The 27,750-nt window shown below is 67.8% G+C and overlaps 2 protein-coding genes across 2 annotated transcripts in view; one reads left to right on the top strand and one right to left on the bottom strand.

The window, feature by feature from the left end:
* The window catches only part of LOC119850710, an 829,101-nt gene that overhangs the window by 219,600 nt on the left and 581,751 nt on the right, over positions 1 to 27,750 (top strand). The window contains exon 3 of the mRNA XM_038389133.2: positions 14,945 to 14,952. The gene's annotated coding sequence lies outside the window, so the exon portion shown is untranslated. The remainder of the gene's footprint in view (positions 1 to 14,944; positions 14,953 to 27,750) is intronic.
* The window catches only part of LOC119850715 (SCO-spondin-like), a 120,222-nt gene that overhangs the window by 40,700 nt on the left and 51,772 nt on the right, over positions 1 to 27,750 (bottom strand). The window contains exons 43-71 of the mRNA XM_043507142.1: positions 26,110 to 26,251; positions 25,755 to 25,910; positions 25,043 to 25,232; positions 24,435 to 24,474; positions 22,927 to 22,984; positions 22,693 to 22,813; positions 21,587 to 21,809; positions 20,971 to 21,112; positions 19,086 to 19,241; positions 17,279 to 17,692; positions 16,667 to 16,795; positions 15,516 to 15,686; positions 14,922 to 15,086; positions 14,028 to 14,207; positions 13,683 to 13,805; positions 13,155 to 13,284; positions 12,502 to 12,627; positions 11,588 to 11,679; positions 11,027 to 11,209; positions 10,350 to 10,514; positions 9,625 to 9,877; positions 9,384 to 9,430; positions 8,872 to 9,042; positions 8,328 to 8,459; positions 5,680 to 5,825; positions 4,512 to 4,606; positions 4,373 to 4,425; positions 3,604 to 3,774; positions 1,719 to 1,889 (exon numbers count right to left, since the gene is read on the bottom strand). Of these exons, the coding sequence (XP_043363077.1) occupies positions 1,719 to 1,889; positions 3,604 to 3,774; positions 4,373 to 4,425; positions 4,512 to 4,606; positions 5,680 to 5,825; positions 8,328 to 8,459; positions 8,872 to 9,042; positions 9,384 to 9,430; positions 9,625 to 9,877; positions 10,350 to 10,514; positions 11,027 to 11,209; positions 11,588 to 11,679; positions 12,502 to 12,627; positions 13,155 to 13,284; positions 13,683 to 13,805; positions 14,028 to 14,207; positions 14,922 to 15,086; positions 15,516 to 15,686; positions 16,667 to 16,795; positions 17,279 to 17,692; positions 19,086 to 19,241; positions 20,971 to 21,112; positions 21,587 to 21,809; positions 22,693 to 22,813; positions 22,927 to 22,984; positions 24,435 to 24,474; positions 25,043 to 25,232; positions 25,755 to 25,910; positions 26,110 to 26,251 (4,345 nt within the window). The remainder of the gene's footprint in view (positions 1 to 1,718; positions 1,890 to 3,603; positions 3,775 to 4,372; positions 4,426 to 4,511; positions 4,607 to 5,679; positions 5,826 to 8,327; positions 8,460 to 8,871; positions 9,043 to 9,383; positions 9,431 to 9,624; positions 9,878 to 10,349; positions 10,515 to 11,026; positions 11,210 to 11,587; positions 11,680 to 12,501; positions 12,628 to 13,154; positions 13,285 to 13,682; positions 13,806 to 14,027; positions 14,208 to 14,921; positions 15,087 to 15,515; positions 15,687 to 16,666; positions 16,796 to 17,278; positions 17,693 to 19,085; positions 19,242 to 20,970; positions 21,113 to 21,586; positions 21,810 to 22,692; positions 22,814 to 22,926; positions 22,985 to 24,434; positions 24,475 to 25,042; positions 25,233 to 25,754; positions 25,911 to 26,109; positions 26,252 to 27,750) is intronic.

Below are 27,750 nucleotides of genomic sequence, written 5' to 3'. Positions count from 1 at the left end.
CCCCGCCGAGCCCCCGCCCCGCTCCCCGCGGCCCCCACCCCCTGCCGAGCCCCCGCCCCGCTCCCCGCGGCCCCCGCCCCCACCGAGCCCCCGCCCCTCTCCCCCGCCCCCTGCCGAGCCACCGCCCCGCTCCCCGCCCGGCCCCACCCCTCTCCCCCGCCCCTGCCCGAGCCCCCGACCCGCTCCCCGCGGCCCCCCGCCCCCACCGAGCCCCCGCCCCTCTCCCCCGCCCCCTGCCGAGCCACCCCGCCCCGCTCCCCGCGGGCCCCCCCACTCTCCCCCGCCCCCTGCCGAGCCACCGCCCCGCTCCCCGTGGCCCCCGCAGCCCCCGCCCCGCTCCCCGCGGCCTCCACCCCCCGCCGAGCCCCTGGCCCCTGCCGAGCCCTCACCCTGCTCCCCACGGCCCCGGCCCCCTGCCAATCCCCCGCCCCGCTCCTTGCAGGCTCCACCCCCCACCGAGCATGCTCCCCACGGCCTCCGCCCCCCACCGAGCCCCCATCCAGGTCCCCACAGCCCCCACCCCCGGCCGAGCCCCCACCCTGCTCCCTGCGGCCCAGCGCCCCCTGTTGAGCCACCACCCAGCTTTCCGCAGCCCCTGCTCCCCATGGCCCCTGCCCCCTGCCGAGCCCCCGCCCCGCTCCCCGTGGCCCCCACCCCCTGCCGAGCCCCCGCCCCGCTCCCTGCGGCCTCCACCCCCCGCCGAGTCCCCACCCCCTGCCGAGCCCCCACCCTGCTCCCCACGGCCCCGGCCCCCTGCCAATCCCCCGCCCCGCTCCTCTCAGCCTCCACCCCCCACCGAGCATGCTCCCCATGGCTTCCGCCCCCCACCGAGCCCCCATCCAGGTCCCCGCAGCCCCCACCCCCGGCCGAGCCCCCACCCCGCTCCCCGTGGCCCAGCGCCCCCTGCCGAGCCCTCACCCCACTCCCCGCGGCCCTGTGCCCCCTATTGAGCCACCACTCAGCTTCCCGCAGCCCCTGCTCCCCATGGCCCCTGCCCCCTGCCGAGCCCCCACCCTGCTCCCTGCAGCCCCTGCCCCGCTCCCCCACCCCCTGCCGAGTCCCCGCCCAGCTCCCCACAGCCCAGCGACCCCTGCCGAGCCCCCACCCCACACCCCCAACCCCCTGTTGAGCCCCCATCCAGCTCCCCGTGGCCCCGTCCCCCTGCCGAGTCCCCGTCCCATCCCTGCAGCCCCCACCCCCGCCGAGCTCCCACCCTGCTCCCCACAGCCCTTGCTGAGCCTGCTCCCCATGGCCCCCGCCGAGCCCGCTCCCTGCGGCCCCATCCCTGCAGCCCTGGCCCCCTGCCGAGCCCCCATCCTATCCCTGCAGCCCCCACCCCCGCCGAGCCCCCGCCCTGCTCCCCACAGCCCTCGCTGAGCCTGCTCCCCACGGCCCTCGCTGAGCCTGCTCCCCACGGCCCCCGCCCCCCGCCAAGCCCGCTCCCCGCGGCCCCATCCCCGCAGCCCTGGCCCCCTGCCGAGCCCCCGCCCTGCTCCCAATGGCCCAGTGCCCCACAGCACCATGCTAGGACATTGGGGCCCCCTAGTGAGGCACCCCCATTTGCTGAAGCCCCAGGAGGCTATGGCGCTTGTATAGAGCTTCCCCTGCTGTCTCACCCCTTAGCCATGGGAGGGGGCCGGGGGTTTCCCCACAGGGATAGCTGCCCTCCCCCATGGCACACTCCGGTGGGGCTGCCTGCTCTCGGATCCCCCCCGTACCTGGGCACTGCCCCGGGCGGCACGCCTCCACCTGGGCGGGGGGCCCCTCGCAGTAGTCGCCGTGGCCCAGCGGGGCGGGGCTGTTGCAGGCTCGGGCCCGGCTCCGCAGCCCTTCCCCGCAGCTCTTGGTGCACCCGGTCCAGGGGCTCCACTCGCTCCAGCCGCCGTTCCCTAGGGCGGAGCCGGGGGTGTCAGGCCCCCTGCCCTCCCCTGGCCTGGGGGCCCCGAGTGTCTGGGGAAAGCCTCACTCCTCACCCAGCCTCTGTCCCCCCGGCCAGGGTCCCCCCAGCACTGGGCACGTGTCACCAGCCCCCAGCCCCACCCCAGGAGGCTGCTGGGGATGTGCAGGCCGCTTGCAGCCCCCCAGGGCCATTCCCAGCCCCCCCTCCCAGGCTGGCGGCAGCAGGTAAGGCACAGCGAGCAGCACAGAGACCCTGGGGTCGCTCCTGGCACCGGGACACCCCCGCGGGGTCAGCTGGAGCAGGGTCTTGTGCTGCCAGGCCTGGCTGCAGGGCAGGGGGCTCTCCCGGGGAGGGCAGGGGCACACTCCCTGGAGCAGGAGGGGGCTCTCCTGGGGCGGGCAGGGGCACACTCCCTGGAGCAGGGCGGGGGGGCTCTCCCAGGGTGGGCAGAGGCACACTTACTGGAGCACGGCAGGGGGCTCTCCCGGGGCGGGCAGGGGCACACTCACTGGAGCAGGGCGGGGGGGCTCTCCCAGGGTGGGCAGAGGCACACTTACTGGAGCACGGCAGGGGCTCTCCCGGGCGGGCAGGGGCACACTCACTGGAGCAGGGCGGGGCACATTCACTGGAGCGGGGGGGCTCTCCTGGGCGGCAGGGGCACACTCACTGGAGCAGGAGGGGGCTCTCCTTGGGCGGGCAGGGGCACACTCCCTGGAGCAGGAGGGGGCTCTCCCGGGGCGGGCAGGGGCACACTCACTGGAGCAGGGCGGGGGGGGCTCTCCCAGGGTGGGCAGAGGCACACTTACTGGAGCACGGCAGGGGGCTCTCCCGGGGCGGGCAGGGGCACACTCACTGGAGCAGGGCGGGGCACATTCACTGGAGCGGGGGGGCTCTCCTGGGGCGGGCAGGGGCACACTCACTGGAGCAGGAGGGAGCTCTCCCGGGGCGGGCAGGGGCACACTCCCTGGAGCAGGAGGGGGCTCTCCCGGGGCGGGCAGAGACACACTCCCTGGAGCAGGAGGGGGCTCTCCCGGGGCGGGCGGGGCACACTCACTGGAGCAGGGAGGGGGCTCTCCGGGGCGGGCGGGGCACACTCACTGGAGCAGGGCGGGGGCTCTCCCAGGGTGGGCAGGGGCACACTCACTGGAGCAGGAGGGGGCTCTCCTGGGGCGGGCGGGGCACACTCACTGAAGCAGGAGGGGGCTCTCCTGGGGCGGGCAGGGGCACACTAACTGGAGCAGGGCGGGGGGGCTCTCCCGGGGTGGGCAGGGGCACACTCACTGGAGCAGGGAGGGGGACTCTCCCGGGGTGGGCAGGGCACATTCACTGGACCAGGGGGGGCTCTCCTGGGGCAGGCAGGGGCACACTCACTGGAGCAGGGCAGGGGGCTCTCCCAGGACGGGCGAGGGCGCATTCACTGGAGCAGGGCGGGGGGCTCTCCCGGGGTGGGCGTGGCACACTCACTGGAGAAGGTGGGGGGCACACTCACTGGAGCAGGGCGCTGGCTCTCCCGGGTTGGGCAGGGACACACTCACTGGAGGGGGGCTCTCCCGGGGCAGGCGGGGCACACTCACTGGAGCAGGGCGGGGGGCTCTCCTTGGGTGGGCAGGGGCACACTCACTGGAGGGGGGGCTCTCCCGGGGCAGGCGGGGCACACTCACTGGAGGGGGGGGGCTCTCCCGGGGCGGGCGGGGCACACTCACTGGAGCAGGTCTGGACCTGGCAGGGCTGCTCCTCTCGCTCCGGCCCCCAGCAGGGCAGTCCGGTCCCAGACGGAGGGGGGGCCGTGCAGAACCGGTACCGGTTCTGGATCCCCAGCCCGCAGGAGACTGAACACTTGCTCCAGGGCGTCCAGTCTGACCAGCCACCGCTCACTGCCCGGGAGGAAACAGGGACTGTCAGAGGCTGCCCCATACCCCAGAGCGTGCCAAGCCAACAGGCCCCCAGAGACTGCCAGCCCCCCATCGCTGCCCCCCCGTGGGGCCTAGCCCTGGCCTAAAGTCTGGGACACGCAGCCCCCAGCGGGGTTGGCCTTGAGCTGCCGGCCATGGGGAGCAGAGCTGGGAATGGGGCCAGCCCTTGGTGGTCTCATGCCATTATGGGCTCCAGCCACCCAGCCCCTTCATGACGTGGAGGGGCTGGGGGCTCTGGGTGAGACGCCAACAGGCAATGTGCTAGAGGACGGGTGCCACCTCTCCCCACTGTCACCGGGACTGTCAGGGTCTCCATCCGGGAGCTCACTGGGCCTCAGCGCGGCAGGCACCGGCAGGCCAGGGGCTCAGCAGGGCTCGCGGGAGGATCGGGGCAAGGGGCGTGCTGGTGTCACTCAGGACATGGCTCAGGCCGTCGGCTGGACGCTGGGGTGCGGCCTCATGGGGCAGGTCCAGTTCCCGCCTCTTTGACTGGTTTCCCTGGCCAGGGGCCGGGTCAGCGGCCAGCACTGCACTCCCCAGCCCTAGCGCCAGCTCTCACCGTCCCCACAGGACACCCGGGAGCAGTTGGAGATCCGGCCGGCCTCACAGGAGCTGGGCAGGGGAGAGAGCAACCGGTTAGAGCCGAAGCCCCGAGGAAGCGGCCCGGGAAGTGGGCAGCGTTGCAGAAGGGCACTGACCAGTTCTCACAGTCCTTGGGCACCACGTCTCCCGGGGCGTAGAGCACTCCGCCCTCGGCACAGGGGCACTCCGACTCCGCCACGCACAGGTTATTCTGGAAGCAGACGGCACAGCACAGAGCTTGCTTTCAGTACGGCTTGTGAGAGCTCCCACAGGCATGCTCAGACCGAAACGGGACACGCGGCTGGGACGATGGGCACACAGCTAGTTGAGAGACCGGACTGAGAGCCGTTAGCAAAGGTTCAGGGTCACATGGGGAGGGCGCTGGGGTCAGTCCTGGGACTGGGACCAGTCAATATTCTCATTAGTGACTTGGATAAGAGAGAGGAGAGGATGCTACACCATGTCCGGATGACGCCTGGCTGGGAGGGGTCGCAGGCGCGCCGGAGGACAGCGTTAGAATTCAAAGTGATCTTGACCAATTGGAGAATTGGTCTGAGATCAACAAACTGAAATTCAATAAAGACAAGTGCAAATTACTGCACCTAGGAAAGAAAAGTTAAAATTCACAGCTACCAGATGGGGATTAACTGGCTGGGTGGCCATGCTGCTGGAGAGGAGCTGGGGGCGAGAGTGGCTCACCAGTGTGACACAGGTGGTGACTTCATGAGGTCCCTTCCAGGCAGGAGCGGGCACAGGGGGGCAAGCAGGAGCATGAGCCCCCAAATAATCATCAGGCATGGAACTCCTGCAGCCCCAGGGCCGCGGGGAGGAGAGCAAGCTCCTGCCGGAGCCAGGACAGGGCACAGAACATGCCCCCCCAACCCCCCAAGGCGTCGCAGTTAAATTTCGGCGCACACCCCTACTTTCAGCCCAACATTTCTAGGCTTCTTCAAAGAGCCCCAGCACCAGCCAGGGCCGGGGGCCCCACAGCTCCCAGCCCTGACAGGTAACCCCGGCCCCAACACTCCCCCCTCCCCGGCTCCGTTCCACTCCAGTCCCTCCAGGGGCCTCTCCTGACAGGGGAAGGTGTCACACTGGCAGTGTCTGGCCTATCCACGGAGCAGGCAGCGCCAGCTTCCCCTCACCCTGCCTTGCCCCATGGGACCCGCTCTTGGGGCAGGAGTCCACGGCCTGTCCGGGCCCCCCAGCTCTGTACAGGGCCAGGTGCCCGCAGCTGGGCAGGTCTGGGGAGGCGGCGCTGGGGTGCGGGGGGTGCTCACTCACCAGCAGGACAGTGCTGGGGGGGCAGTAACAGCCGGCATGGCAGGGCCTGTCAGCAGGGGGCTCCGTGCCCAGCTCCGCGCAGGAGGCCGGTGCGTCAGTGCATTCCTGCCACAGCTTCCCCTCCGGGCAGACACCGGGCACCTCACCTGGGCACAGGGCGAGAGCGGGAGGTACAGGTAGAGTAGCACAGCAGGGAGAGGGGAGCCCATCGGCCCTGGGGTCAGTACTGCCTGAGGGGAGAGCAACCCCCACTGAACTCCCCTGCAGCAGCTGGTTCCTTGGTGCCCCCCCTACCGACTCCCTCTATTAGCCAGGTCCCTTGGTCCACCCCCATCAGCTGGTTTCCTTGGCGCCCCCCACTAGCCCTCCATCCCTGCAGCAGCTGGTCCCCGTGGGAGGTCTCCCACCCCAGAACTAACCAGAGCCGCCCCTGCCCATTTCCAGCCTGTCACCCTGTGCTGCACTGGATCATAAACTCTGTGGCCGGAAGGGACTGTTACGAGCATCTCGGCTGACCCACAGAGAGCACTGTGATGAAGCAGGATTTTTTGGTAATATTTTATATTAATCCCATGTGTGCCTCGGTTTCCCCTATACTGTGCCCGGCTGCCCAGCGGTGGAAAAAGGACAACATTTGCTGTCAGGGTATGACGAAGCAGGGGGGTTTCTTTTTCTCAGTGGTTTGCCTGCGGAGGGGGTGGGACTCAGTTTCCCTGGGTGTTACTGGTTTAACGCGGTGATGGGAGAGGGAGTTCGTGGTTACAGAGGGCCAGAGAATGGCCTAGAGAATGGGTAGCCCAGCGACTGGTGACCGGGAGGCCCAGCTCGGGAGTCACAGCCGGTTCTGGCCAGTGGGAGGACAATGGGCTGCGGAGAGAGGACCCCCCCCGCCCCCGACCTGCCCAGCTGGTTGCAGCCAGAGGGAGGAGAGGCAGAGAGGAGACTCAGGCAGCCTGGGGACCTGGGACAGAAGACAAAGGATCGAGGTAGGGCTTGGGGGCAGGTGATATCAGATGCCCAGCTGGAAGGGGGGGCTCTGGGCTGGGAGGGGAGAGCAGCTAGGGGTCCCCTGGAGGCTGGAGAGACCTAGATGTCCTGTGCTGAGGGAGGCCAGGCCTGAGGCCCGGAGAGTTTCCTGGGCTGGGTTCAGACGCTCACTAAACCCTCCTGTGTTACGCTGGCTGAGAGTCGCTCCGGTCTAGAGATTGGGGGCATCGCTCCCTCTGGGAGTGGAGGCCCCGGGGGTCCAGAGTGAGTGGACTCCCTGAGGGGGCCCACGGCAAGAGACAGGTGGGCTGGAAGCTCAGAGGTGCAGTTCCAGGAGGCGGAGGGGTCTATGGCTGAACCCGCGAGAGAGGGTGGCCCCCTGAGAAGGGCTGTCGCACTGAAGGGGGTTCCCCCCAGGACCGTACAGAGCCGAGAGACAACACAAGTCCTGGGAGTCCGTGACACAGGGCAGGCTAAGAGATGGGGGGGGTCACCGAGCTGGCTGAGTTGGATGGGCCCTTACAAAGGCCTGGCCGAGGCCGACCCAGATCAATGGAAAACCCGAGCAGAGAACGGCAGCCCCAGCCCCCGGACGTGGGCACCCAGCGGCCAGAGCGAGGAGGATTTCCTGCCCCGTGGCAGGGAAGCTGGGCACAGACCCAGCTCCAGAGCCAAGGGCTGGGAAGTGCACTGCCTCGTCTGGCCCCTGGGCCGCCCCGGGCCTCCCCGTCCCAGAGACCAGGGCCCAGCTGGCAGGAACCAGCGAAAGGCGACGAGAAAGCTCACGGGCCTGGAAAACTCCGCGCGGGGAGACTGGAGCGACAGGGGAGGGGATGGAGCAGAGGGGCTGTGAGACAAATCTATACAATGAAGAGCGAAAAGGTCGGGGAGGTAGGATCTCTTACTGCACCAACTTCTCTCGGGGAGAGTTTTCCAGCCACACACACATCTGGGTGGGGCTCGAAAGCTTGTCTCTCACCAGCAGAAGCTGGCCCAGTAAAAGCTATTTCCTGCCCCACCTTGTCTCTCTCAGAGCCTGGGTCTCACATGGCTACCCCAACACTGCATATATAATAGCAACTCAGCTAGGGAGGGCTGCCTGGGGGCGTCTGTTCCCCCTGACTCCTAGCACAGGAACGGGGACATCCCATTACATGAAATTCAAAACTGATCAGAGGAAATGCTTTTTTCTGTAACACATGATTAGCCTGTGGAACTCATTGCCACATGAAATACTCGAGGCTGAGAGCTTAGCCAGATTCAGGAGGGGCTGAACATTTTGATGGATAATAAAAACAGTCAGGGTTACTGCAATGATAACACGCCTTGGGGAAGGGAAATGAAACCTGCTGCTTCAAGCTGCGGCCAATCTCTAGCTATCACAGACAGGGGTGTGATTATCCCCATCCGCTATCAGAGGGTTCTTACACCTCCCTCTGGCCCCTGGCAGGGCCGGGGCCGGGCTGGGGGCCCCCGGGCTGACTCAGTCTCTCCAGCCATATGGTCCCAGGGTGCAGCTCTGTGTACGGCCGTCAGGGTGGGAGCAGGAAGCCCGGCCCCAGAGGACGCGGGCCTGGGGCTGGACAGCCCTCCTTAGCTCAGGCTGCAGCCCCATGCCCAGGGAGCCTGTAGGCCAGACGGACGGACGGACAGTGTCTCACCGGCGCAGGGGTGGAGGTTGCAGGTGGTGAACTCGATCCGGTGCAGGATGGTGCTGCTCCGTGTGCGGTTCTGATAGCCGCCTCCGCAGGGCACGGAGCACTCCGACCAGGGACCCCATTCTGCCCCGGAGCCTGCTGGAGAGAGGGGGCAGCTCAGGCACACGCACCTGAGACCTCCCGACCCCAGAGATCCCACCCCACAGGGTCATCCCCTGCCCCAGAGACCCCGCCCCACAGGGCCAGAGACCCAGGAGTGCCCCCGGGCTCCACAGTGTCACCGACCCCAGGAGCCCCCAGGCCCCAGTGACCCTGAGCCCTCCTAGGGCAGGCGAAGAGGGGAGGCTTCGCTGGCTGCCAGGCTCCGGGATGGGCACCACCCTGTGCCACTGCCCTCGCTGTGGCTCCAGCCCCTGGGCCCCCCCAGGCACAGGCCCCCAGAGCAGGGCTGTGCCCAGACAGCTGCTGAGGAGCACCCCAGCCCCCTGCCCTGGGGAAGTCCCTTCTGGCCACGGGCCGGGGGGCTGGGAGCCACTGGCCGACTCACCCCTGCAGGGCTGCAGGCTGCAGAACTCCATCTCCACGCCGGGGCCCTGGCAGTCGCGCCCCCCGAATGCGGCGGGCGGATCGGAACCAGAGCGGTAGCGCCGCCGGGTGCCCACGTTGCAGCTGCGGCTGCAGGAGCTCCACTCGGTCCAGCCGCTCCAGCCGCAGTGCACTGGGGAGACGGCAGGGTTAGGCCCCCGTGGGCACCGTGCCCCCTGCCCACACAAAGCCCTGGGGACCCCATCCCTACCCTTATCCCGGGCTGGTGGGGACTGTCCCGCCCCCGGCCCACCCCGCAGAGTCCCTAGCGTCCCTCAGTCTCAGTCGGTGCCCATCCTGGGGGCAGGTCTGCGAGGGGCCCTGTCTGCTGGGGACGGGCCTGAGACCCGCCCTCCTTTCCCCGGGGCTGCGGGCAGGCCTGGCCATGGCCTGTGCCCCACCCAGCCCCTGTCCCGCCCGGGCCCTGGTGCTCGCAGACCCAGCGTGGGCAGGGCCTGGCGGGGGCGGCGTTACCTGGGCAGGGCTCCGTGTCACACACCATCTCCCCAGCCACGCAGGTGCTGCAAAGGAGACAGGGAGAGGCTCAGTGTGACGACCCACAGAGCCCGCCCCAGACCCAGCCGCAGCAGGCCCTGGGGCGCCCCGGCAGGCTGGCTGCAGGAGGGACCCCGGAGCAGGCGCAGGGCTCGTGCTCAGTGTGGGGAGCGGCTGCCCCAAGGAGCAGGGCCTGGCCCCCCGGATGCCGGCACCCTACCAGTTGTTGCAGGCGTCGTGGGGGGCGGTGTCGCCCGGCTGGTAGAGCACCCCCTGGTGGTAGCACAGGCACTGGCTCTGCGGCACACAGCTGTCGTTCTGCAGGAAGAGGCCGTCGGGGCAGTAACAGCCCTGGTAGCAGCGGGTGGCACACTCCACGCCGGCACCCTGGTCCAGGCAGAGCCGCGGGCAGGCGCCCCCTCCTCGTCGGCACTCCTCAGCCGTCTGGTAGATCATGGGCGCGGGGCACAGTGCTGTGAGGGGAGAGGGGGTGAGACAGAGCTGTGGCGGGGCCCCAGTGGCTCTCGCTATGGGGTGGCAGGTGGTGGGCCTTGTCAGGCAGCTGGGGTGGCAGGCAGGAGAGAGAGCCCCAGGTAAGAGCCCCATTGGGGTCAGCCCCCCCATCACCATCCTGTCCCGTGGCAGGGCTCTCACACCCCATCGCTCGGCAGCCCATGCCTTGGCCCAATCAGAGTGAGCCCCCCGCTCTGCCCCTTTGCACAGCCCAGTGTCCTGACCCATTGGCATAAGCCCCATGCCATGTATCTCGGCAGTGCCCCATGCCCAGCCCCCTGTACCTTGGCAGGGCCCTGTGCCCAGTCCCTTGGTGGGAACACCCCCATACCTCTGCAGGGCCCCGTGCCCAGACCCTAGGGGTGAGCCCCCCTCCCCCCGTACCTCAGCAGGGCCCTGTGCCCAGCCCCAGGGGTGAGGCCCCCACTGTACCTCGGCAGGGCTGGCTGTTGCAGTCCCGGGTCTGAACGAGGGGCCCCGTGCACTCGGGCCCCCCATAGGCCGGGTTGGAGCAGGTGCGGCTGCGGGTCTGGACGCCGGAGTCGCAGGTAGTGGAGCATTGGGACCAGGCCGTCCAGGGGGTCCAGACGCCTCCCACTGCCAGGGGACAGCAAAGGGCGTGGCCTGACGAGCGCAGCAGGCCAGGAGCCGGGTCTGGGGGGTCCCCTCAGCACCATGCCACTCCCCCAGGGCAGGGGGGAGCCCCAAGAGGGGCTCTGCCAAACCCACTGGGAACCTCCCAGCTGCCGCTCCTAGCCCTGCCCTGGCACCTGTTGCCGCAGCCCTGTCAGGAGCCCCATAGGAGTCAGCCTGGATGCCCCAGCCATCCTTGGGGGGTGCCCCCCCCACCGACATAACCCTCCCTCCTCATCGCACACACTAGAACCCCACCCATGGATCCCTGTCCCTCCTCGCGGGCTGCCCCCACCAAAGCAACCCCTCCATCCTTGTGGTCTAGAACCCCGCCCATGAATCCCCCTCCTTCCTCAGAGCCTAGAACCCTGACCATGGATCCCCCATCCTCCTTGAGGGCTGCCCCCACAACCCCCCTTAGACACTGCTATGGCCCTTTGTCTCCCGTCTGTCCCTCCCTCCAGCTGGGCTCTCACCAGGGCAGGGCGGCGTGTCACACTGCTCCTCCTGCACAGGCACCCCCTGGCATCGCCCAGCGCCCGCCCCGGTGTTGTTGCAGTGACGGAACCGCTTCCTCACACCGACATGGTCCACGTCGTAGAAGCAGGTCTTGGAGCAGGGGGACCAGGGCGTCCAGTCGCTCCAGGGGCCGGTGGGCTCTGGGGATCAAGGGGGGATGGGGTGGGGGACAGGGTTGATCAGCACTGCCCGGCTGTGACATCAGGGGGGCTATGGACAAACCCCAGGGATGGACCCTGGGCTCAGGCTCTGGCACCCGAAGACAGGGAGGGCAGCGGTGCCCCAGGCCAGGCAGGGCATGTTCTGTTCTCAGCTGGTGGCACAACAGGAGGATGGGACCAGTTGTCATCTCCAACGCCAGCTGGCAGAGCTGCCAGGACGCCTGGGTTCCACGCCCAGGATGCTCTGCACTACCCCAGAAGGAGTGCTGTCCTATGACCCGGGGCAACACGTGCCAGGACAGAGGGACCCTGTCCCCTCCCTGCAGGCTGCCTCGGGGCCGGGCACAGTGTACGTACCGGAGACACAGGCCGTGTGGCACACGCGGACTTGCTGTGCGTCCCCCTCGCACGGGGCTCCGCCGTTGGCAGGTGCCGGGTTGGTGGGGGATCTGGGGGGGGAGGTAGTTAGTGAGAGCGATCGCCAGGGGGCAGCACAGCTGGGTGCTGCACCACAGCTACACCTGCCACCGGTGCCAGGGTGCAGCAGCCCACGGTCCCCCGGCAACACCAAAGCGAGAGGGGACCCTGATTATCCTCCTGCAGGATCCTGCTTCCCGGCAGCGGGGAGACTGAGCGGGCATGTCAAGGTGCCCCCTGCCCACAGGGACCCTGTGCTGCCTGCAGGAATTGCTGCCCCCATGCCAGGACACGGGGCCAACGAGAGAATTCGAGCGACACGGAAAGGGAAGACCGGAGGGGACCGAGGGGTCACCGCTGAGTTTGAAATCCCCCCGAAAGCTGGCACACCCCAGAGCACAGCGCCCCTTAGTGCTGCACTGGGGTCAGCACTGACTGAGGGGAGAGCGGCCCCTCCTGAGCCCCCCCTACACACAGCACCCTCTCCTGAGTCCCGCCCCACTCCCTGCTGCCCAGCGCCCCCACCAAGCCCCCACCCTGCTCCCTAGCACCCCCCATCCCGGCACTGCTTGTGACAGGAGACAGCCCCTGCCGAGCCCCTGCAGTACGGCACCCCTAGCATGGCACTGAGGCCAGCACTCCCGGCGTGGGCCCTACTGAGCCCCTACTCCCAGCCCTGCAGTGTCTGGTTTTCTTGGGGGCTCCCCTACTGGGACTGATCCAGCCTCGCCCAGGTTAGCTTGCGAGTCCCAGTGGTGTCACAGCCCACCGTGGTGTGGGCACTCGGACCCTGCTGTGTGAGGGTCCCAGGGGGGTGCCCACCCGGCGGGGTCCATGCACTTCCCCCTCTGCACCTGAATCTCTCCCGCATGCCAACTCCGCAGCTGCGGTCGCAGGGTGTCCACGGGGACCAGGCCGACCAGCCGCAGTTAACGGGGCAGGCCAGGTCGTCGCATGTCACCGTCCCTTCCAGGCACACGCTGGGGAGAGGAGACGCAGGGTCAGGGGGCCTGGGCCCGGGGCTCCCTGTCGTATGTGCAACGCACTCAGTGGGGGCCGCAGGGCCACCGGCCGGCCGGGGCTGCCATGAGGCCTAGCACTGACCCGCACTCCAGCAGCCCTGGGCACAGATGCTGCTCCCTGGCACTCGGCAGGGCTGGCCCCGCGCTGAACCAGAGCCCAGGGGACAGAGCCAGCGAGCGCCACACAGAGCGATGGTGCTGCAGCGCTATGGGGCAGGGCAGTCGGGGAGTACCCAGGGGTGTGTCTGCTGTGGGTACACTGCCCAGGGGAGGCCAGGGGGCAGGGCATGCGGAGCGAGCCGAGGGTGAGGAGCCCAGGCCCCGTCAGGGCGGGCAGAGCGTGGGGATAGGCGCAGGGCGAGCAGCGCGCCAATGCAGCAGCTTGGGGGCAGCAGGGTGCACGGGCAGGCGGGGGGCAGCGCAGGCAGGCCGACGCCCGCGAAGGGCCGTCCAGGGGCCCCAGAGCCCAGCCCCCCGGCACTCACCACTGGCTGCAGTTGTCGTGCAGGAACATCTCCCCGGGGAGGCGCCGCTCCTGGCTGAAGTCGCAGTGGCACTGGCTGATGTTCACGCAGCCGCCCTCCTGCAGGTAGAGCCCCGGGGGGCACCGGCAGCCTGCCAACGCCAGCCGGACGCAGTGAGGCCAGGGGGCGCAGGCTGGGGCCTGGTGGATCCTCGGCATCCAGGGATCGGGTCACCCAGCAGGGACCCAGCGCCACCCGCCAGAGAGAAGCCCCAGGACTCCAGGCACTGGAGCCGTGGGCTGGCGCAGAGCCTCTGCCGGCGGCTCTGTGGAGCGGCACCGGTACACAGAGGGCACCCGAGGCCATCGCCTCCCAGGCCTGGGGGAGACTCAGTCCCAGCCGGCTGAGAGGCCGGGGTGGATGGGGAGGGGCGCCACGCCGGGGCCAGGCCGGGTGACAGCCGGGAGCGTGAAGGACGATGCCATTGGCCAGGGCCCCTGCACTCTCGCTGATGCCCCACCACCCCCACCGCCCCCCAGCGCCGCTCACCCTCCACACAGCGGCTGTGGCAGCTCCTCTCGGCGTTCAGCTCCCGGCACGACTGGGGGCACGGACCCACCAGGCCCCTCTCGCAGTCCCCTGCCTGCACGTGCACCATCTCGGGGCCACAGTCTGGAGGGGCGCAAGGCACTCAGGCAGGATGCTCCAGACCCTGCAGCTGACACCCCCCCACCCCTCCCAGTGTCCCCCATTCACACTCACACCCTCCCCCCGGTCACTCCACGTCCTCCCCCAGCATTCCCCACGCATACCCATGGGCCCTCGTCCCCGCCCCCATAGCCCTTCCCCACCTTTGCCACTCTGCCGTGCCCCCCGGCCCCACACGCCGCTTACCGCGGGCATCCCCGCAGGGCTGCAGGTTGCAGGGCTCTGTCTGCACGGCGTCGCCAGGACAGGGCTGGCCCCCGTTCTTGGGCGGGGGGTCAGCGCAGCTCCTCGTGCGGCTCCGCACTCCGCCCCGGCACTCGGCGTCGCAATCCGACCACTCGCCCCAGAGGGCCCAGGCACCGTTCACTGGCCCAGAGAAGGGGCAGGGATGGGGTGAGCACAGAGCTGGATAGCCCTGGCCTGCTCTCAGCCCCGCTGGGCTGGCCCCACGCCCCGCCGGATTCCCCTCCCTCTGCCCCCCGGCTCCCCGGCCGACCTTACGACAGGCGTGGGCCCAGCGCCCTGCCACCGGCTGCCCGCGATGCTCGCAGGGCTGGGGGCAGCTCCCCGTGGGACAGTCCCACATAGTGCGGTGCCCTGGGGGGGGTCCACCTTCCCCGGATGCCTCCAACAGCAGCCAGGAAAAGTGCAGAGGCCGGGAAGGGCAGCTGGCTGGGTCCAGCAGGGCAGGAGTGGGGCCCAGACCCTGGCAGCCCAGCCCTTGCCCGAGCAGCAGAGCTGGGCCATGGGGCTCAGCAGACGAGGGCTGAGTGCTGAGAAGGGGGCTGAGCCTCCGTCCCCAGCTGTGAGGGGCTGTGCATAGAGGGCAGGCAGGTGGGGCGGGGTCTCTGCTCCCCAGGGGGTGCAGTGGGCACAGCAGGGGTTTCGCTTCCCGGGGGGGAATGGCAGGTGGAGGTCTCTGCTCCCCAGGAGGCGTGGCAGGTGGGGCGGGGGTCTCTGCTCCCCAGGGGGGCATGGCGGATGGGGCAGGGGTCTCTGCTCCCCCGGGGGCACAGCGGGCGGGGGTCTTGGTGGGCGGGGCTGGGGTCTCTGCTCCCCAGGGGCAGGCTGGGGGCTCACCTGGGCAGGCCCGGAGGAAGCAGGAGCGGCTGTCGAACTCGTTGCGTTCGCACTGGCCCCCGGGCAGGGCGTTCCGGAGCAGGTCCCGCCGACGGAAGGTGACGCCCAGCCCGCACGACCGGCTGCACTCGCTCCAGCCGCTCCAGGGAGACAGGATGCAGTCCACTGGCAGGGCAGGAGACAGGCCGTAGAGACGGGGGTGCCAAGGGCTCCCGCCAGCCCCACCGCACCCCGGGACAGTTCCCCAGCCGGACCCAGGGCCCTGGGATCCAGCGTAGCCTTGTCTAGTCCGGGGCCCCAGCCAGAGGCCATGCAGGCTGGGGCTCGCGGCGCTGGCCTCAGGGCCGCCAGGGCTCCCATGGCCAGGATCTGCCGGAACCGGACAGCTCCAGAGCCTGGCTCCTGGCACCGGACTGCAGCAGCCGTGGCTGTGCCTGCTGGAGATGGAGCCAGTGGGAGGGCAGGGGGCGGCTATTGGAGGTTGGGCAGGCCTGGCTCCCTGCTCCGAGGTTCAGGCAGCTCCCCGAGCATCGCGGGAGGTTCCAGGGGGACATGCCCAGGGCCAAGCGCCCGCAGCGGGAGCCTGGCACGTACCACAGCTGCTCTCGTCAGAGCCGTCCTGGCAGTCCGGGTGCAGGTCGCAGCGCTTCTCCAGGGCCAGGCATTCCCCGCTGCCGCAGGAGAACTGCTTGGCAGAGCAGGCACTGGGCCGCCCGGTCGGGGAGGCCAGGGTGCCGATGGGGACGGCCGAGGCGGTGGGGCCTCCTGCAGAGACAGGCCGCGGCAGGGTCAGTGCCGCCCACAGGAGAGAAGTGAGGGGAGCGTTTGGCCCAGCCCCCAGCTGCCACCCACCAGGGCTAACACTGACCCGTGGGCCTGGCCCAGTGCCCCCAGCCCACAGGCACTGAGCCCCATTCGCTCAGCGAGGAGCCGCCCGCCTCCAGCCCCTGGGAGCCCAGCCTGGCAGCTCCTGGGCCAGCCTCGCCAGCGTTTGCCCATGTGTGACCCGATGGTCTAATTCCTACCTACATCAGGTGTGGGCCCTAGCCCCACACTGGCAGTCCACAAAGGGGGCTCGAGGCTGAACCTCACAGGCCCCAGGAGCGGGGCTGACAGTCCCACTTACTCTACAGAGGCCCCCAAGCAGGGCCTTGGGGGGTGGTAATTTTCTGTAACGTCTTGTATGAACATGGTGGTGCCTCAGTTTCCCCCAGGCAGTTGGAAAGGGAAAGGGCTGGTGGCTCTTCCCAGAGGCCCAGGGAGGCAGATGTGGCTCACACCTGGCTGTCTGGGGTTGGGGCCAGGTCAATGGAGGGTCCCTGAAGACAATGGCAAAGCCAACCACCGGGACATTTGGTACCTAGCAACTAACGACCCTGGATCCGCCCCCTCCGACCCACCAGCTGGGGAACAAATAGTGAGGAGGGCCAGGCCTCCTGGAGGAGGGCCAGGCCTGGGAACACAAACAAAAAGGGGTGGGGGACAGAGCAGGAGCCAGGTCTGGCACACTGAGGGGCCTCCCAAAGACCATCCCAAAGCTGGGGCCATAGCCCTGCTCCTGTGGGTCTGTGACGGGGGCCAGGGAGCTGGGAGGATCTGGCGCCAGGCGAGTCCCCAGGTCAAATCCAGGGCATCCAGCTCCATTGTGGGGTGGCTATGAGGGGATCCCCCAGGCTGCAGGTTCCAGGCAGGGCAGGGCACCTGTGGCTGAGCCGTGGGTCTGGCCCCATCCCTCTCCCACTCACCGCAGTGCCACTCGTCCGACCCGTCCAGGCAGTCCTCCTGCCCGTCGCACACGAAGGCGGCCTCCACGCAGCCCAGCACCTCGCAGGCAAACTGGCCCTGGGTGCAGAGGAGCCGGGGGAAGGGCAGCCCTGCCGGAAGAACACATGGGCTGGGGGGCTGGCACTGAACCCCCTGCGGGGTGCCCAGTGCAGAGCTATCCTGCCCCCAGTAGCCCCTCACGAGTGTCATCCTTAGGGGACAGGGTCGCAGCTCTGCCCCACTGCGGGGGGCTGGATCTTGGCAGGCCTAGGGCTGCTCCCCTAGAGGGCAGAGACTGTCTGCAGGGTCGCGGAGCCAGGCAGGGTCCAGGAGAACTCAGAGCGGTGGAAAGAGGTGCCCAGGCCGGGGCACGTGGGTAAGGCCGGCCTTCAGAGCCCAGGAGCAGTAATGATGGGCAGGGTTTTGCAGGGCAGCTCCCCCGCAGGGGTCAGCAGCTCCGCTCCCTGCAATGGCTGGGTTCTCCTTGGGGGTCACCCCATGCCCACCCCTGCTCAGCTGGCAAGTTCCAGCAAGCTCCCGGCCACAGCCCTGCCACGGCCCTGCCCTCCCCCCAGCACCGGCCCCCTGCTTACCAGCCAGAGTGGTGGCCAGCCCAGGCCTGCCAGGCTGGGAGGGGCCAGTGTGAAGTCCTGGCAGCCCCGTGGTGCCAGGCCCAGGACCTGCTGCCAACACAGTCACAGCCGCCATGCCCGGCAGCGTGGGGCCCAGCAGGCGTGGGGTCCCCGGAGAGGTTGTCCCTGCCCAGAAGAGCCCAGGAGTCCCTGAGGACCAGGAAGCAGGCGTCTCCCCCGGGCGCCCGGGCTCTGGGCTTGCCACGCCGGGAGCTCCGGAGCGCCTGGAATCCTCCACAAGGCCGGGCGTCCCAGTGCCCCACCAAGCCCGAGCTGTGCTCAGGTGGGGCACCTCGGGGCCAGCTGCCCCAGGGCTGCGCATGTCCCCTGCAGGCCCTGTCGTCCCCAGCACTGGCTCGGTGCCCGGCTCCTTCCCTGGGTGAGCCAGAGAAAGAAAACGTGTCAGAGATGGGCTGGGCCAGTCACCCTGACTTCGGCCAGACCCACCTGCCTCCCCCACAGCCCCGCCTGCCTCCCCCCAGACCCTGCCTGCCCCCAGCCCCACCTGCCTTCGCCCCAGCCCCATCTTCCTCCCCCAGCCCTGCCTGCCTTTGCCCAACCCCGCCAGCCTTCGCCCAACTCTGTCAGCCTCCCACCCAACCCCACCTGCCTCCCCCAGCCCCGCCTGCCTCCCCCCAGCCCCGCCAGCCTCCTACCCAGCCCCGCCTTCCTCCCCCAGCCCTGCCTGCCTTCGCCCAACCCCGCCAGCCTTCGCCCAATCCCGCCAGCCTCCCACCCAGCCCCACCTGCCTCCCCCAGCCCCACCTGCCTTCGCCCCAGCCCCGCCTTCCTCCCCGCATCCCTGCCTACCTCTCACCCAGCCCCGCCTGCCTCCCCCCAGCCCCGCCAGCCTCCCACCCAGCCCCGCCTTCCTCCCCCAGCCCTGCCTGCCTTCGCCCAACCCCGCCAGCCTTCGCCCAACTCCGTCAGCCTCCCCCCCAGCCCCACCTGCCTCCCCCAGCCCCGCCTGCCTTCGCCCCAGCCCCGCCTTCCTCCCCGCATCCCTGCCTACCTCTCACCCAGCCCCGCCTGCCTCCCCCCAGCCCCGCCTGAGACACAGAGATATGTGGGGGTCGCCGAGTTGGCTGAGCCAACTGGACGGGCCGTCAAGAAGGACTGGCCGAGGCTGCCCTAGATCGATGGAAAACCCGAGCAGACAACGGCAGCCCCAGCCCCTGGACCTGGGCACAGGGAAGCTGGCCACAGACCCGGCTGGAGAGCTAAGGGCTGGGAAGTGCAGGGGGATGAGAGAAGCTGGCTGCAGGAAGGAGTCGAGGCTCCCTACCCTGGGGTCTGACTAAGGGGGTCAGACAGAGACAGGCAGCGTCATCAGTGGGGGTCCCGACAGCAGGGCTGGGCTCTGGGCTGGCCAGGAGAGAGGAGGCTCTAACCGTCCAGGGCTCAGCTCCGGGCTTCCCAGGCTGAGTCCAGGCGACTGACAAACCCGGCTGCTGGCCCGTGCTGCGTGAGGGTCGCTGCAGGTCCGGGCTGGGCCTGTCGTCCCTGTGGAGCAGAAGCGGCTCCCCCAGGACCCCTTGGGGTCTGACATATTGAGGGGGTTCTTCCTGGAGACAGCTGTAGCCCTGACCCTGGGGATCCGTGACACCACCCCCTGGGGCAGCAGGGCGCAGGGCTGGTTTGGGGACTGTGGGTGCTGGCAGGACGGGCCGGGTCTGTCCGTTCCCAGTGACTAGGACACTCCTGCTCTCTAATGGGGACCCAGCACCTGGTGCCACGTCTCTTTGCCCTGCTCCCGGCCCAGTCTCACCTGCTGCTGTGGTGCCCGGCGGCTTCACTGGCTGGCCTGTGGGTTTGGCCTCACGGCTCTCATTGACTGTGCTGGGAATCCTGGATCCTGGGACCAGAGTCGCCATGGGGAGCAGGGGCTGCTCAGAGGTGGGTCTGGGCCCCAGTGGAGCAGCACCTTGGGAAGAGGGAGAAGGAACCGATCAGTGGGAGTGCCATGGTGCTGGCTGAGCTGCTCCCGGTCCCCCCTCCTGCCCCCTAGATCCCCATGTCCTGCCCCCTAAGCCTCCCCATCCTGCCCCCCCACCTAGCACATCCCTGCTCGCCCAGGAAGGCCCTGCAGCCGGCCCTGCCATCACAGGGGGCCGTGGGGGCTTCACACAGTGCCCCGAGGCCCCCACCCTCCCCCACCAGCAGCATGCCCGGGTCCCGGGGACCCTGACCCCAGGCAGAGCTGTGCACTCCAGGCTCCCCGGGGCAGAGACGAGACAGCTCAGCGGGGAAGGCTGTCGTGCCCAGGGTGCCGGGCCCTATGGGAGAGGCGCCCGCAGCTGGCAGTGCTGGGAAATGGGGCTCAGGGGAGAGCAGGAGACATGGCGGGGGCTGGGGAGATGGAAAGGGCTCAGAGAAGCCTCCATAGGGTGGGGGGAACAAGTGCCTGCTGGTCTCTAGGGCGCATCCCCCGGGGGCGAGGGAATGGCTAGCGGGACGTGCCTGAGAACAGGCGACGGAGCTGGGCCATGGGAGAAGCTCCCGCGGGGGATCCTCTCCTCAGGGTCTGGAGTCACTCACACCCGCGTGGGTAGAGCCCAGGGCAGGCCACCGGCGGCCCCTCGCCCGTCCATGCCCAGCTGCCAGGGCAGTTCTGGCTCTCTCTGCTCCAGGCTCTCTCCAGCCCCCTGCTCCCTGGCAAGGATTCCCTAACTAATGGGATGTTTCCCTGGGGACTCAGCCCAACCGTCCCTGGCTCAGGGCCTTGCCGCTCCTCCCTACGGTGCCCTGACTGACGCCCTGGGCGCTTGCCCCCTGCCCCAGGCCTGGCACCTCCCTGCGCGTGGTTCGCCCAGCTCCAGTGGCTCAGGGCATTGGCAGCGACGGGCTAGGCAATCACGGGGCCTTTTTCTCCCCAGAGCCCGGGACTCTGCCCTGCGGCCTGGCATCGGTCGGGCCTGGGGAGATGCAGGGAGGGACCCCTGAGCAGGGAACAGAGCAGGTGAGGCTCAGCTCAGCCCCAAATAAACTCAGTGCAAGGCTGGGCCCAGGTGCAGGCCCTGCTCCGTCGCCCGATGGGGGAGGGCCAGGCCGAGGCCTGGCGCTACCCACCCCTCCCCTGAAGGGCCTGCAGGGTGCCCACAGGGGCCAGAGCCCAGAGCGTAGGGTGGGGGGCACCAGCCTGTGCAGGATCCAGAGAAAGGTTCTCCGGAGGAGGGGGAGAGTAGCTCAGGTCGAGGGGCTAGAGCAACGGCTGGGGGTACCAGGGACCCAGCCCAGCCCCGCAGGGTCACAAACCCCCCGCTCCATGTCCCCGCCCCACAGGGTCACAAGTCCCCTCACGCTCTCCAGCTTCACAGACCCCCCTGCTCCCTGTCCCCACCCTGCTGAGTCACAGGCCCCCCTCATACTCCCTAGCCTGGCCCCACAGGGTCACAGGCCCCCTGCTCCCTGTCCCAGCCCCGCCGGGTCACAGACCCCCAGCTCCATGTCCCCGCCCCGCAGGGTCACAGGACCCCTCTCGTGCTCTCCAGCGTCACAGGCCCCCCTGCTTCCTGTCCCCACCCTGCTGGGTCACAGGCTCCCCTCATGCTCCCCAGCCCGGCCCCACAGGGTCACAGGCCCCCTGCTCCCTGTCCCAGCCCTGCAGGATCACAGACCTCCCCACCCCCGATCTCGGTGGGAGCAGCACTCACTCCAGGGGCAGCCCAGCGCCTCCATGCGCAGGTGGATGCTCCGGTGATACTCCACAGGCACCAGCCGCAGGTAGCGAGCTAGGATCAGGGGGCGCAGCTCCCTCTGCACCGGCGTGTGACTGTCGAAGTTTCCCTCCAGTACCTGGCCGAGGGACACAGAGGGAGTGGTCAGCCCAGGGCTGGAGCACGGACAGGGGAGAGACTCTGTCCCCACTGCCAGCTGGCGTGGGACGGGAGGGGGCAGGCTCGAGGGCTGCACCCAGATCTCAGGCTTCAGCCGAGGGCCATGCTGGTGACTTGCCAGGCCCCTGAGGGTGGCACCTCTGTGGCATCATACAGCAGCCCCTGGAGACTACGGGTCCCAGCACGCAGTGCTCCATCGTGACAGGAGCAGCGTGGCCGAAGAGACCCTAAATGCCGACCCGAACGGCCCCTGGCCCTGGGCACTGACTGGGCAGGGCATGCACGGTACCGGGTGAGCACGGCATGCTGGGCACTGGAGATGAGGGCACGCTGCAGAGCTTGTGGGCTGCATCAGGCCACCCGTGCCATGCACGTGGCCCAGTGGCCTGGGGTGGGGGGAGCAGGCAGAGCCCTGGGGGGCACGGCCAGGTACCTGAGCCTGCGCGGGGGGCACGGCGCCGCGCGCTGCCCCCGTGTAGTTGCGGTAGTGCACACCGTCGTGGCTGTACTGCAGGCGATACTTGGTGACGTAGCCCCCGGCCGTCGGCCCGCCCTGCGTGATCAGTGCGCTCACAAAGGTGGGCTGCAGGAAGTCCACCTGGAAGTAGGGGCTGCCGTCTGTCTCCAGGGGGCTCCAGCCTGGCTCTATGTTCAGTCTGGGAGGGGCAGAGGGGAAGCGATGGGGCAGGCCCAGCACCAGCCCTGACCGAGAGGGCCTAGGCACCCTGGGGTGGGGAGTCGCTCACTGAGATCGATCGATGCAGGGCCCTGCCACCTGACGGCTCCCTCCCTCAGGGGGCTCAGCAGCTCCCATGGGGCATGACCCCCCAGGGCACCCGCTCCCCTCCCGCCAGCAGGAAAGGGGGCTGGCCGCAGCTCCTGGAACCCATGCGTGACTCAGAGCACAGGGACCTGGGTCGCCCTCCGGCCCCTCGCCTTAGATGCTGCGGGGACAGACCCCAACCCACAGATCCGAGCCCCACTCCACAGGCAGAGAAACTGGCCCCGAGGCAGCCTGGAAACCCCTTCCCAGGGGCTGAGACCCTCCCGTCCGTTCCCAGCTATGTCGACGCTCCGAGCCCGGTGGTGAGTCCCAGCTCGCCGGTCGGGGTGCGGCTGGTGGCCCTGGCGGAGCCGGGCCAAGCTGGAGCCGTGGGGGATGCACTCGCCCTGCTGCCACGGCTACACAGCTGTTCCGGCTGGTGTGAGCTCGACACAGGCTGGTGTGAGCACGGCTGGACGAGCGGCGACCCCAGCCCTTGCTCGCACCACAGACATCGCCTGAGACTGACCTCTGGGATCAGCTCGGACTGCCCTGAGCTAACCCCTGCCGCTGGTCCAGGCGCTGGCTGGGCAGAGCCTTTCGAGGACAGAGAATCCACCACGTCCCAGGGTCAGTTCCCCTCCTGCCAGCCTGACCGTGCCCATCTCCTTCCAGCCGCTGGGGGGGACCTGTGTCCGCTGGCAGGAGAGGCCCCCCCCATTCCCACCCTCAGGCCCTGGCAGGAGGGGCTGGTCACGCTGCCGGGGGCTGCTCACATGTTGGGCACCATGTTGAGGCGCCCGGCGTCCGGGGGGTTGCTGTCCCGGTGGGAGGAGGCGCTCAGCTGCTGGTAGCGGATCCTGCCATCATCCAGGCCCAGCGGCTCGCTGCAGGGACCTGCAGGGAGATGGGGCAGCTCAGAGCAGCCGTGCCCGCCCCATGCGCCCGTGTCCCCTCCGCCGCAGCGGGTAACCCCATTAGGGCCCCCCATGAGTGGGGGAAGGCAGTACCTGTGGGGGTGGGGAGGACGTCTCCAGGGAATAGCCAGCCCTCTGTGCCCTGGGACACCTGTAACACAGCGAAAGAGCCGTTACCACCTCTGCCACCAGCTGCTCTGTCCGGCCGCTCCTCCCCATGTCTGGCCAGTCAGGTACCAGCCTGTGACCCACCCGCAGCCCTGGGCACCAAGAGATCCGGACCCTCCTCCATCGACAGCCACTCCCCTAGCCCTGCCACCATCCGCTCCCCTCCCCTCCCTCTCCAGCCATTCATTCCCCCCTCCCCGCACAGGGTGGGACATTATTGACATAAGCTGGGACCGTATAGATCATTGTTGCAACCAAGGTCCTGTAGTGGCACCAAATCTTGTATAAAGGGGTGTCTCAGACAAGGTTATGGTTGGCTGGTTATGATGATGCTGTCTGTGTGTGGGTATCATTTTTGTAGTTGAAGTTATGAATATTGGCTCTGTACTGTCTGTAGTTCAAACTTGTGCCGTGCTTCTGGGGGACACCCCAGACAAGTTGGTGTCAGCTCTGCCCAGCCTGCTGGATGGCCCATTAAGGACCATCAGCTACACACCTGACCCACTGAGAGAAGGCAGACGGGCCTTGGGACTCAGCCAGGCATGCAGGGACCTGCCCATGTGACTCCAAACTCCATTTTGCTGTAATTTTCCACAGTCAGAACAAAGAGGGGTCCGTACCCCTGGAGGAGACTATAAAAGCTGATGCCTCATCTCCATCTTGTCTTCAATCCTGCTTCTGACCTCTGGAGGGACTTTGCTACAAACTGAAGCTCTGAACCAAGGACTGAAAGACCCATCCCAGCTGGGGATGTTCTCCAGAGACTGGATTTGAACCTGCAGTTTATTCCACCACTGCTACAAGCCTGAACCAAGAACTTTGCCATCACTGTATGTCATTGATTCCGTTGAACCAATTCTAGCTCTCATCTATATTTCTTTCCTTTTACGAATAAACCTTTAGATTTTAGATTCTAAAGGATGGGCAACAGCGTGATTTGTGGGTAAGATCTGATTTGTGTATTGACCTGGGTCTGGGGCTTGCTCCTTGGGATCAGGAGAACCTTTTCTCTTTTACTGGGGTATTGGTTTCCATAACCATCTGTCCCCATAACAAGTGGCCCTGGTGGTGATACTGGGAAACTGGAGTGTCTGAGGGAATTGCTTGTGTGACTTGTGGTTCGCCAGTGGGGTGAGACCTAAATCCTCTCTGTCTGTCTGGTTGGGTTTGCCGTGGTGTGCACAGAAACCCCAGCCCTGGGCTGCAGCTGCCCAGCTTTAAGCAATTTGTCCTGAACTGTGTCCCCTCCCCGTCTCAATTGGGTCCCGCCAGAACCAGCATCGTTACACAGGGTCCTGCCCTTCTGCAGAGGTCCCCAGCTGGGTGGCAGCCCAGCCAGGCAGGGCTTGGGGGGACGTGTGGACAGGTGCTTAACACACTAACAGGGCAGCTGCAAGACTCCCCTCCCTCTCCCCCGCTGCAGGCTCTCTCACCTCCTGGGTGGGTGGCAAGGGCTGCCCGGGGGCCCAGCTGCTGAAAGAACCAGAGCAAAGGGGTGAATTAGTGTTGCCCCTGCTGGAAAGCTGCTGCCAGGGGACTCCCGTCCTAGGTCATGGGGCAGCCCCTCTCCACTGCACTGGGGGAACCCCCGCCCCAGGCCTGCCCGCTCAGCTCTGCCATGCTGGGGAGTGATTCAGGGCATAGCTCCCAGGAGGGGGCATCAGACCAGCCCCCCAGGGAGAGCCCTGCAGAGCTAGGGATGCACAGGGCAACACACCCCAGCTGGCCAGTGGGGCCTGGGGAGTGGTAGGGTATGGTACGATAGTGGTAGGGTATCAGGGGTCATGGGGGCTGAAACTGGGGGGCTCGGTCCCTGGGTGGGGTATTGGGATGGATCCAGTTGGGGAATCTCCTCCCAGCGGCAGGGCTGGTGCCCCACAGCTCAGGCCTGGGAGCAGGCAGCAGGGTTCACTCCCGTGCTGACCCCAAGATGGGCCAACAGGACTTGCCCTGCTCCCCTTGCTGTACGCCTGCCAGCTGTCTCCGACAGGCCTCGTCACAGGGGTCCAGGCAACCCCCCCACCTCTGCCCCACACGGTACCTGGCTGTGCTGGAAGGGGGCACCGTGCTGCCAGGCAGGGTGCTGCAGCCGGCCTCATCGGTGCCGTCCGGACAGTCAGTGACGCCGTCGCACCGCTGGGAGGCGTCGATGCAGCCGTCAGACAGCGCGCAGTGGAAGTGGGAGAGGGGGCAGCGCCAGGGGGCGGAGGGCCCCACAGATGGGGCTGTCCCTGCAAGGGGGCACGGAGTTGGGGCTGGTAAGCGGGCCGAGGGAGCTCTCCGGGCAGGCACGGGAGCAGAGGCTGCACTGGCCAGCTGGGCTCAGCCTTTCCCAGGCTCCAGACCAAGGCCTGGGGGGACATTTCCTGTATCTGGCAGCCCCAGCCCTGGCCCTCCCGGTCTAGCGTGTGGCTGCAGCTCCGAGCGCTTGGTCTGAACGGACCATGCGAACTGCCTGTGGACGCTGCTCTGCCACCACAGAAAGGCAGCCCCCTCTGGGCTGCGAGGCGGTGGCTGATCGGCCCAGACCTGAGCTGCAGCTTCCTTCGGGGGTGGTTTGCAAAGCTCACTGCCCCAGCACAAAGATGCTGCCCCCTCTGGGGGGGCCCGCAGCAACTGTTCAACAGCCACAGCCACTGCCCAGCCAGCGTGGGACGGTGCAACCATCGAGGCTGAGTCCCCAGGACACTCCCTGAGCTCCGCAGGGTGGCCCCAGCCCCGCCCTGCCCCCCGGGCTGGGCCCCCCAGCTCACCGCAGCGCAGCTCGTCCGAGAGGTCTCCACAATCGTCGACTCCGTTGCACACGGTGCCGCGGGGCCCAGCGGGGACACAGCGTCCGTTGCGGCACTGGAACTCACCGGTCTGGCAGGGCCTCTGGCCCGGTGGTGCAGTCGGTGGCACAGGGAGCACTGGGGGGCAGGGAAGGGGGAAGAGCAGGTGGAGGGGTGAGGCAATTCCAGGTCAGTCCCAGGAGATGCGCCTGCCCTGAGAAACCAAGCCCCCAGTCCCAGGGGGCGCCCTCGCCGCACCTGCCCCCTGCCCCCCCCCACCTGCCCCCGCCTGTCTCCAGACCTCCCCCCCGCCCCGCGAGGGGCCAGGGCACGGTACCTCTCTCACAGCCCAGCAGCTCCGCCCGCAGGAAGATCCCGTGGTGGAAGTCGTGGGGGAGGATGCGGACGTGCCGGGCACGGACCATGCGCTGGAACATCCTCACCACCGGCGTGGAGTCGTCGGCGTTCCCCAGGAACAGCTGCAGGGGGAGCGATCGGCCGGCTCAGCCCCACACGCTGTGCGCACGCCCCGAACACGCGCACGCACACGCCCCAAACGCACACACACACGCCCCAACACACACGCTCACGCCCCAAACACCTCCCAACACACGCCCACGCCCCAAACACCTTCCAACACACGCCCACGCCCCAACACACACACACACGCTCACACCCCAAACACCTCCCACCCCAAACCCCTCCCAACACACGCACACGCCCCAAACACCTCCCACCCCAAACACCCCCCAACACACACACACGCCCCAAACACCTCCCACCCCAAACACCTCCCAAACACCTCCCACCCCAAACACCCCCAACACACGCACACGCCCCAAACACCTCCCACCCCAAACACCTCCTAACACACGCACAAGCCCCAAACAAACACACACGCCCCAAACACCTCCCAACACACGCATACGCCCCAAACACCTCCCAACCCAAACACCTCCCAACACACGCACATGCCCCAAACACAAACACACACACACGCCACAAACACACACATCCCGAACACACGCATGTACCCCAACACCTCCCAACACATGCACACGCCCCAAACACAAACACACATGCACATGCCACAAACACAAACACACACGCACACGTCACAAACACATACACACATGCCCCGAACACACACACGTCCTGAACACACACATATGCCCCAAACACCTCCCACATATGCTCACGCCCCAAACACACACACACTCATCCCGAATACACGCACACGCCCCAAACACCTCCCAACACATGCACATGCCCCAAACACACACACACATGCACACACCCCAAACACATACACACACGCCCCGAACACACACACGTCCTGAACACACACATATGCCCCAAACACCTCCCACACACGCTCACATCCCAAACACACACACATTCACCCCAAACACACACATGTCCCAAACACACACACGCCACAAACACCTCCCAACACACACATATGCCCCAACACAAACACATGTGCACACGTTCCAAACACAAACACAAATGCACACGCCCCAAACACACACACACACGCCCCCGAACACACACACATCCTGAACACACACATATGCCCCAAACACCTCCCACCACACGCTCACACCCCAAACACACACACACACTCGCCCTGAACACACACACGTCCCGAACACATGCACACGTCCCAAACACATCCCACACACGCTCAGACCCTGAACACACACACGCCCATGCCCCAGACACACACATGCCCCAAACACACACACACACGCACACGCCCCAAACACCTCCCACCCACGCTCATGACCCAGACACCTCCCAACACACGCATACGCCCCAAACACGCACACGTTCATGCCCCAAACACACATACATCCCGAACACATGCACACGCCCTAAACACCTCCCACACATGCTCACGCCCCAAGCACGCACACGCCCATGCCCCAAACACACACACACACGCCCCGAACACATGCATGTCCTGAACATACAC

Source organism: Dermochelys coriacea, chromosome 2 (assembly GCF_009764565.3).
Source record: "Dermochelys coriacea isolate rDerCor1 chromosome 2, rDerCor1.pri.v4, whole genome shotgun sequence".
Lineage (NCBI taxonomy): Eukaryota > Metazoa > Chordata > Testudines > Dermochelyidae > Dermochelys > Dermochelys coriacea.
This window is presented reverse-complemented; position numbering and strand designations above follow the sequence as displayed.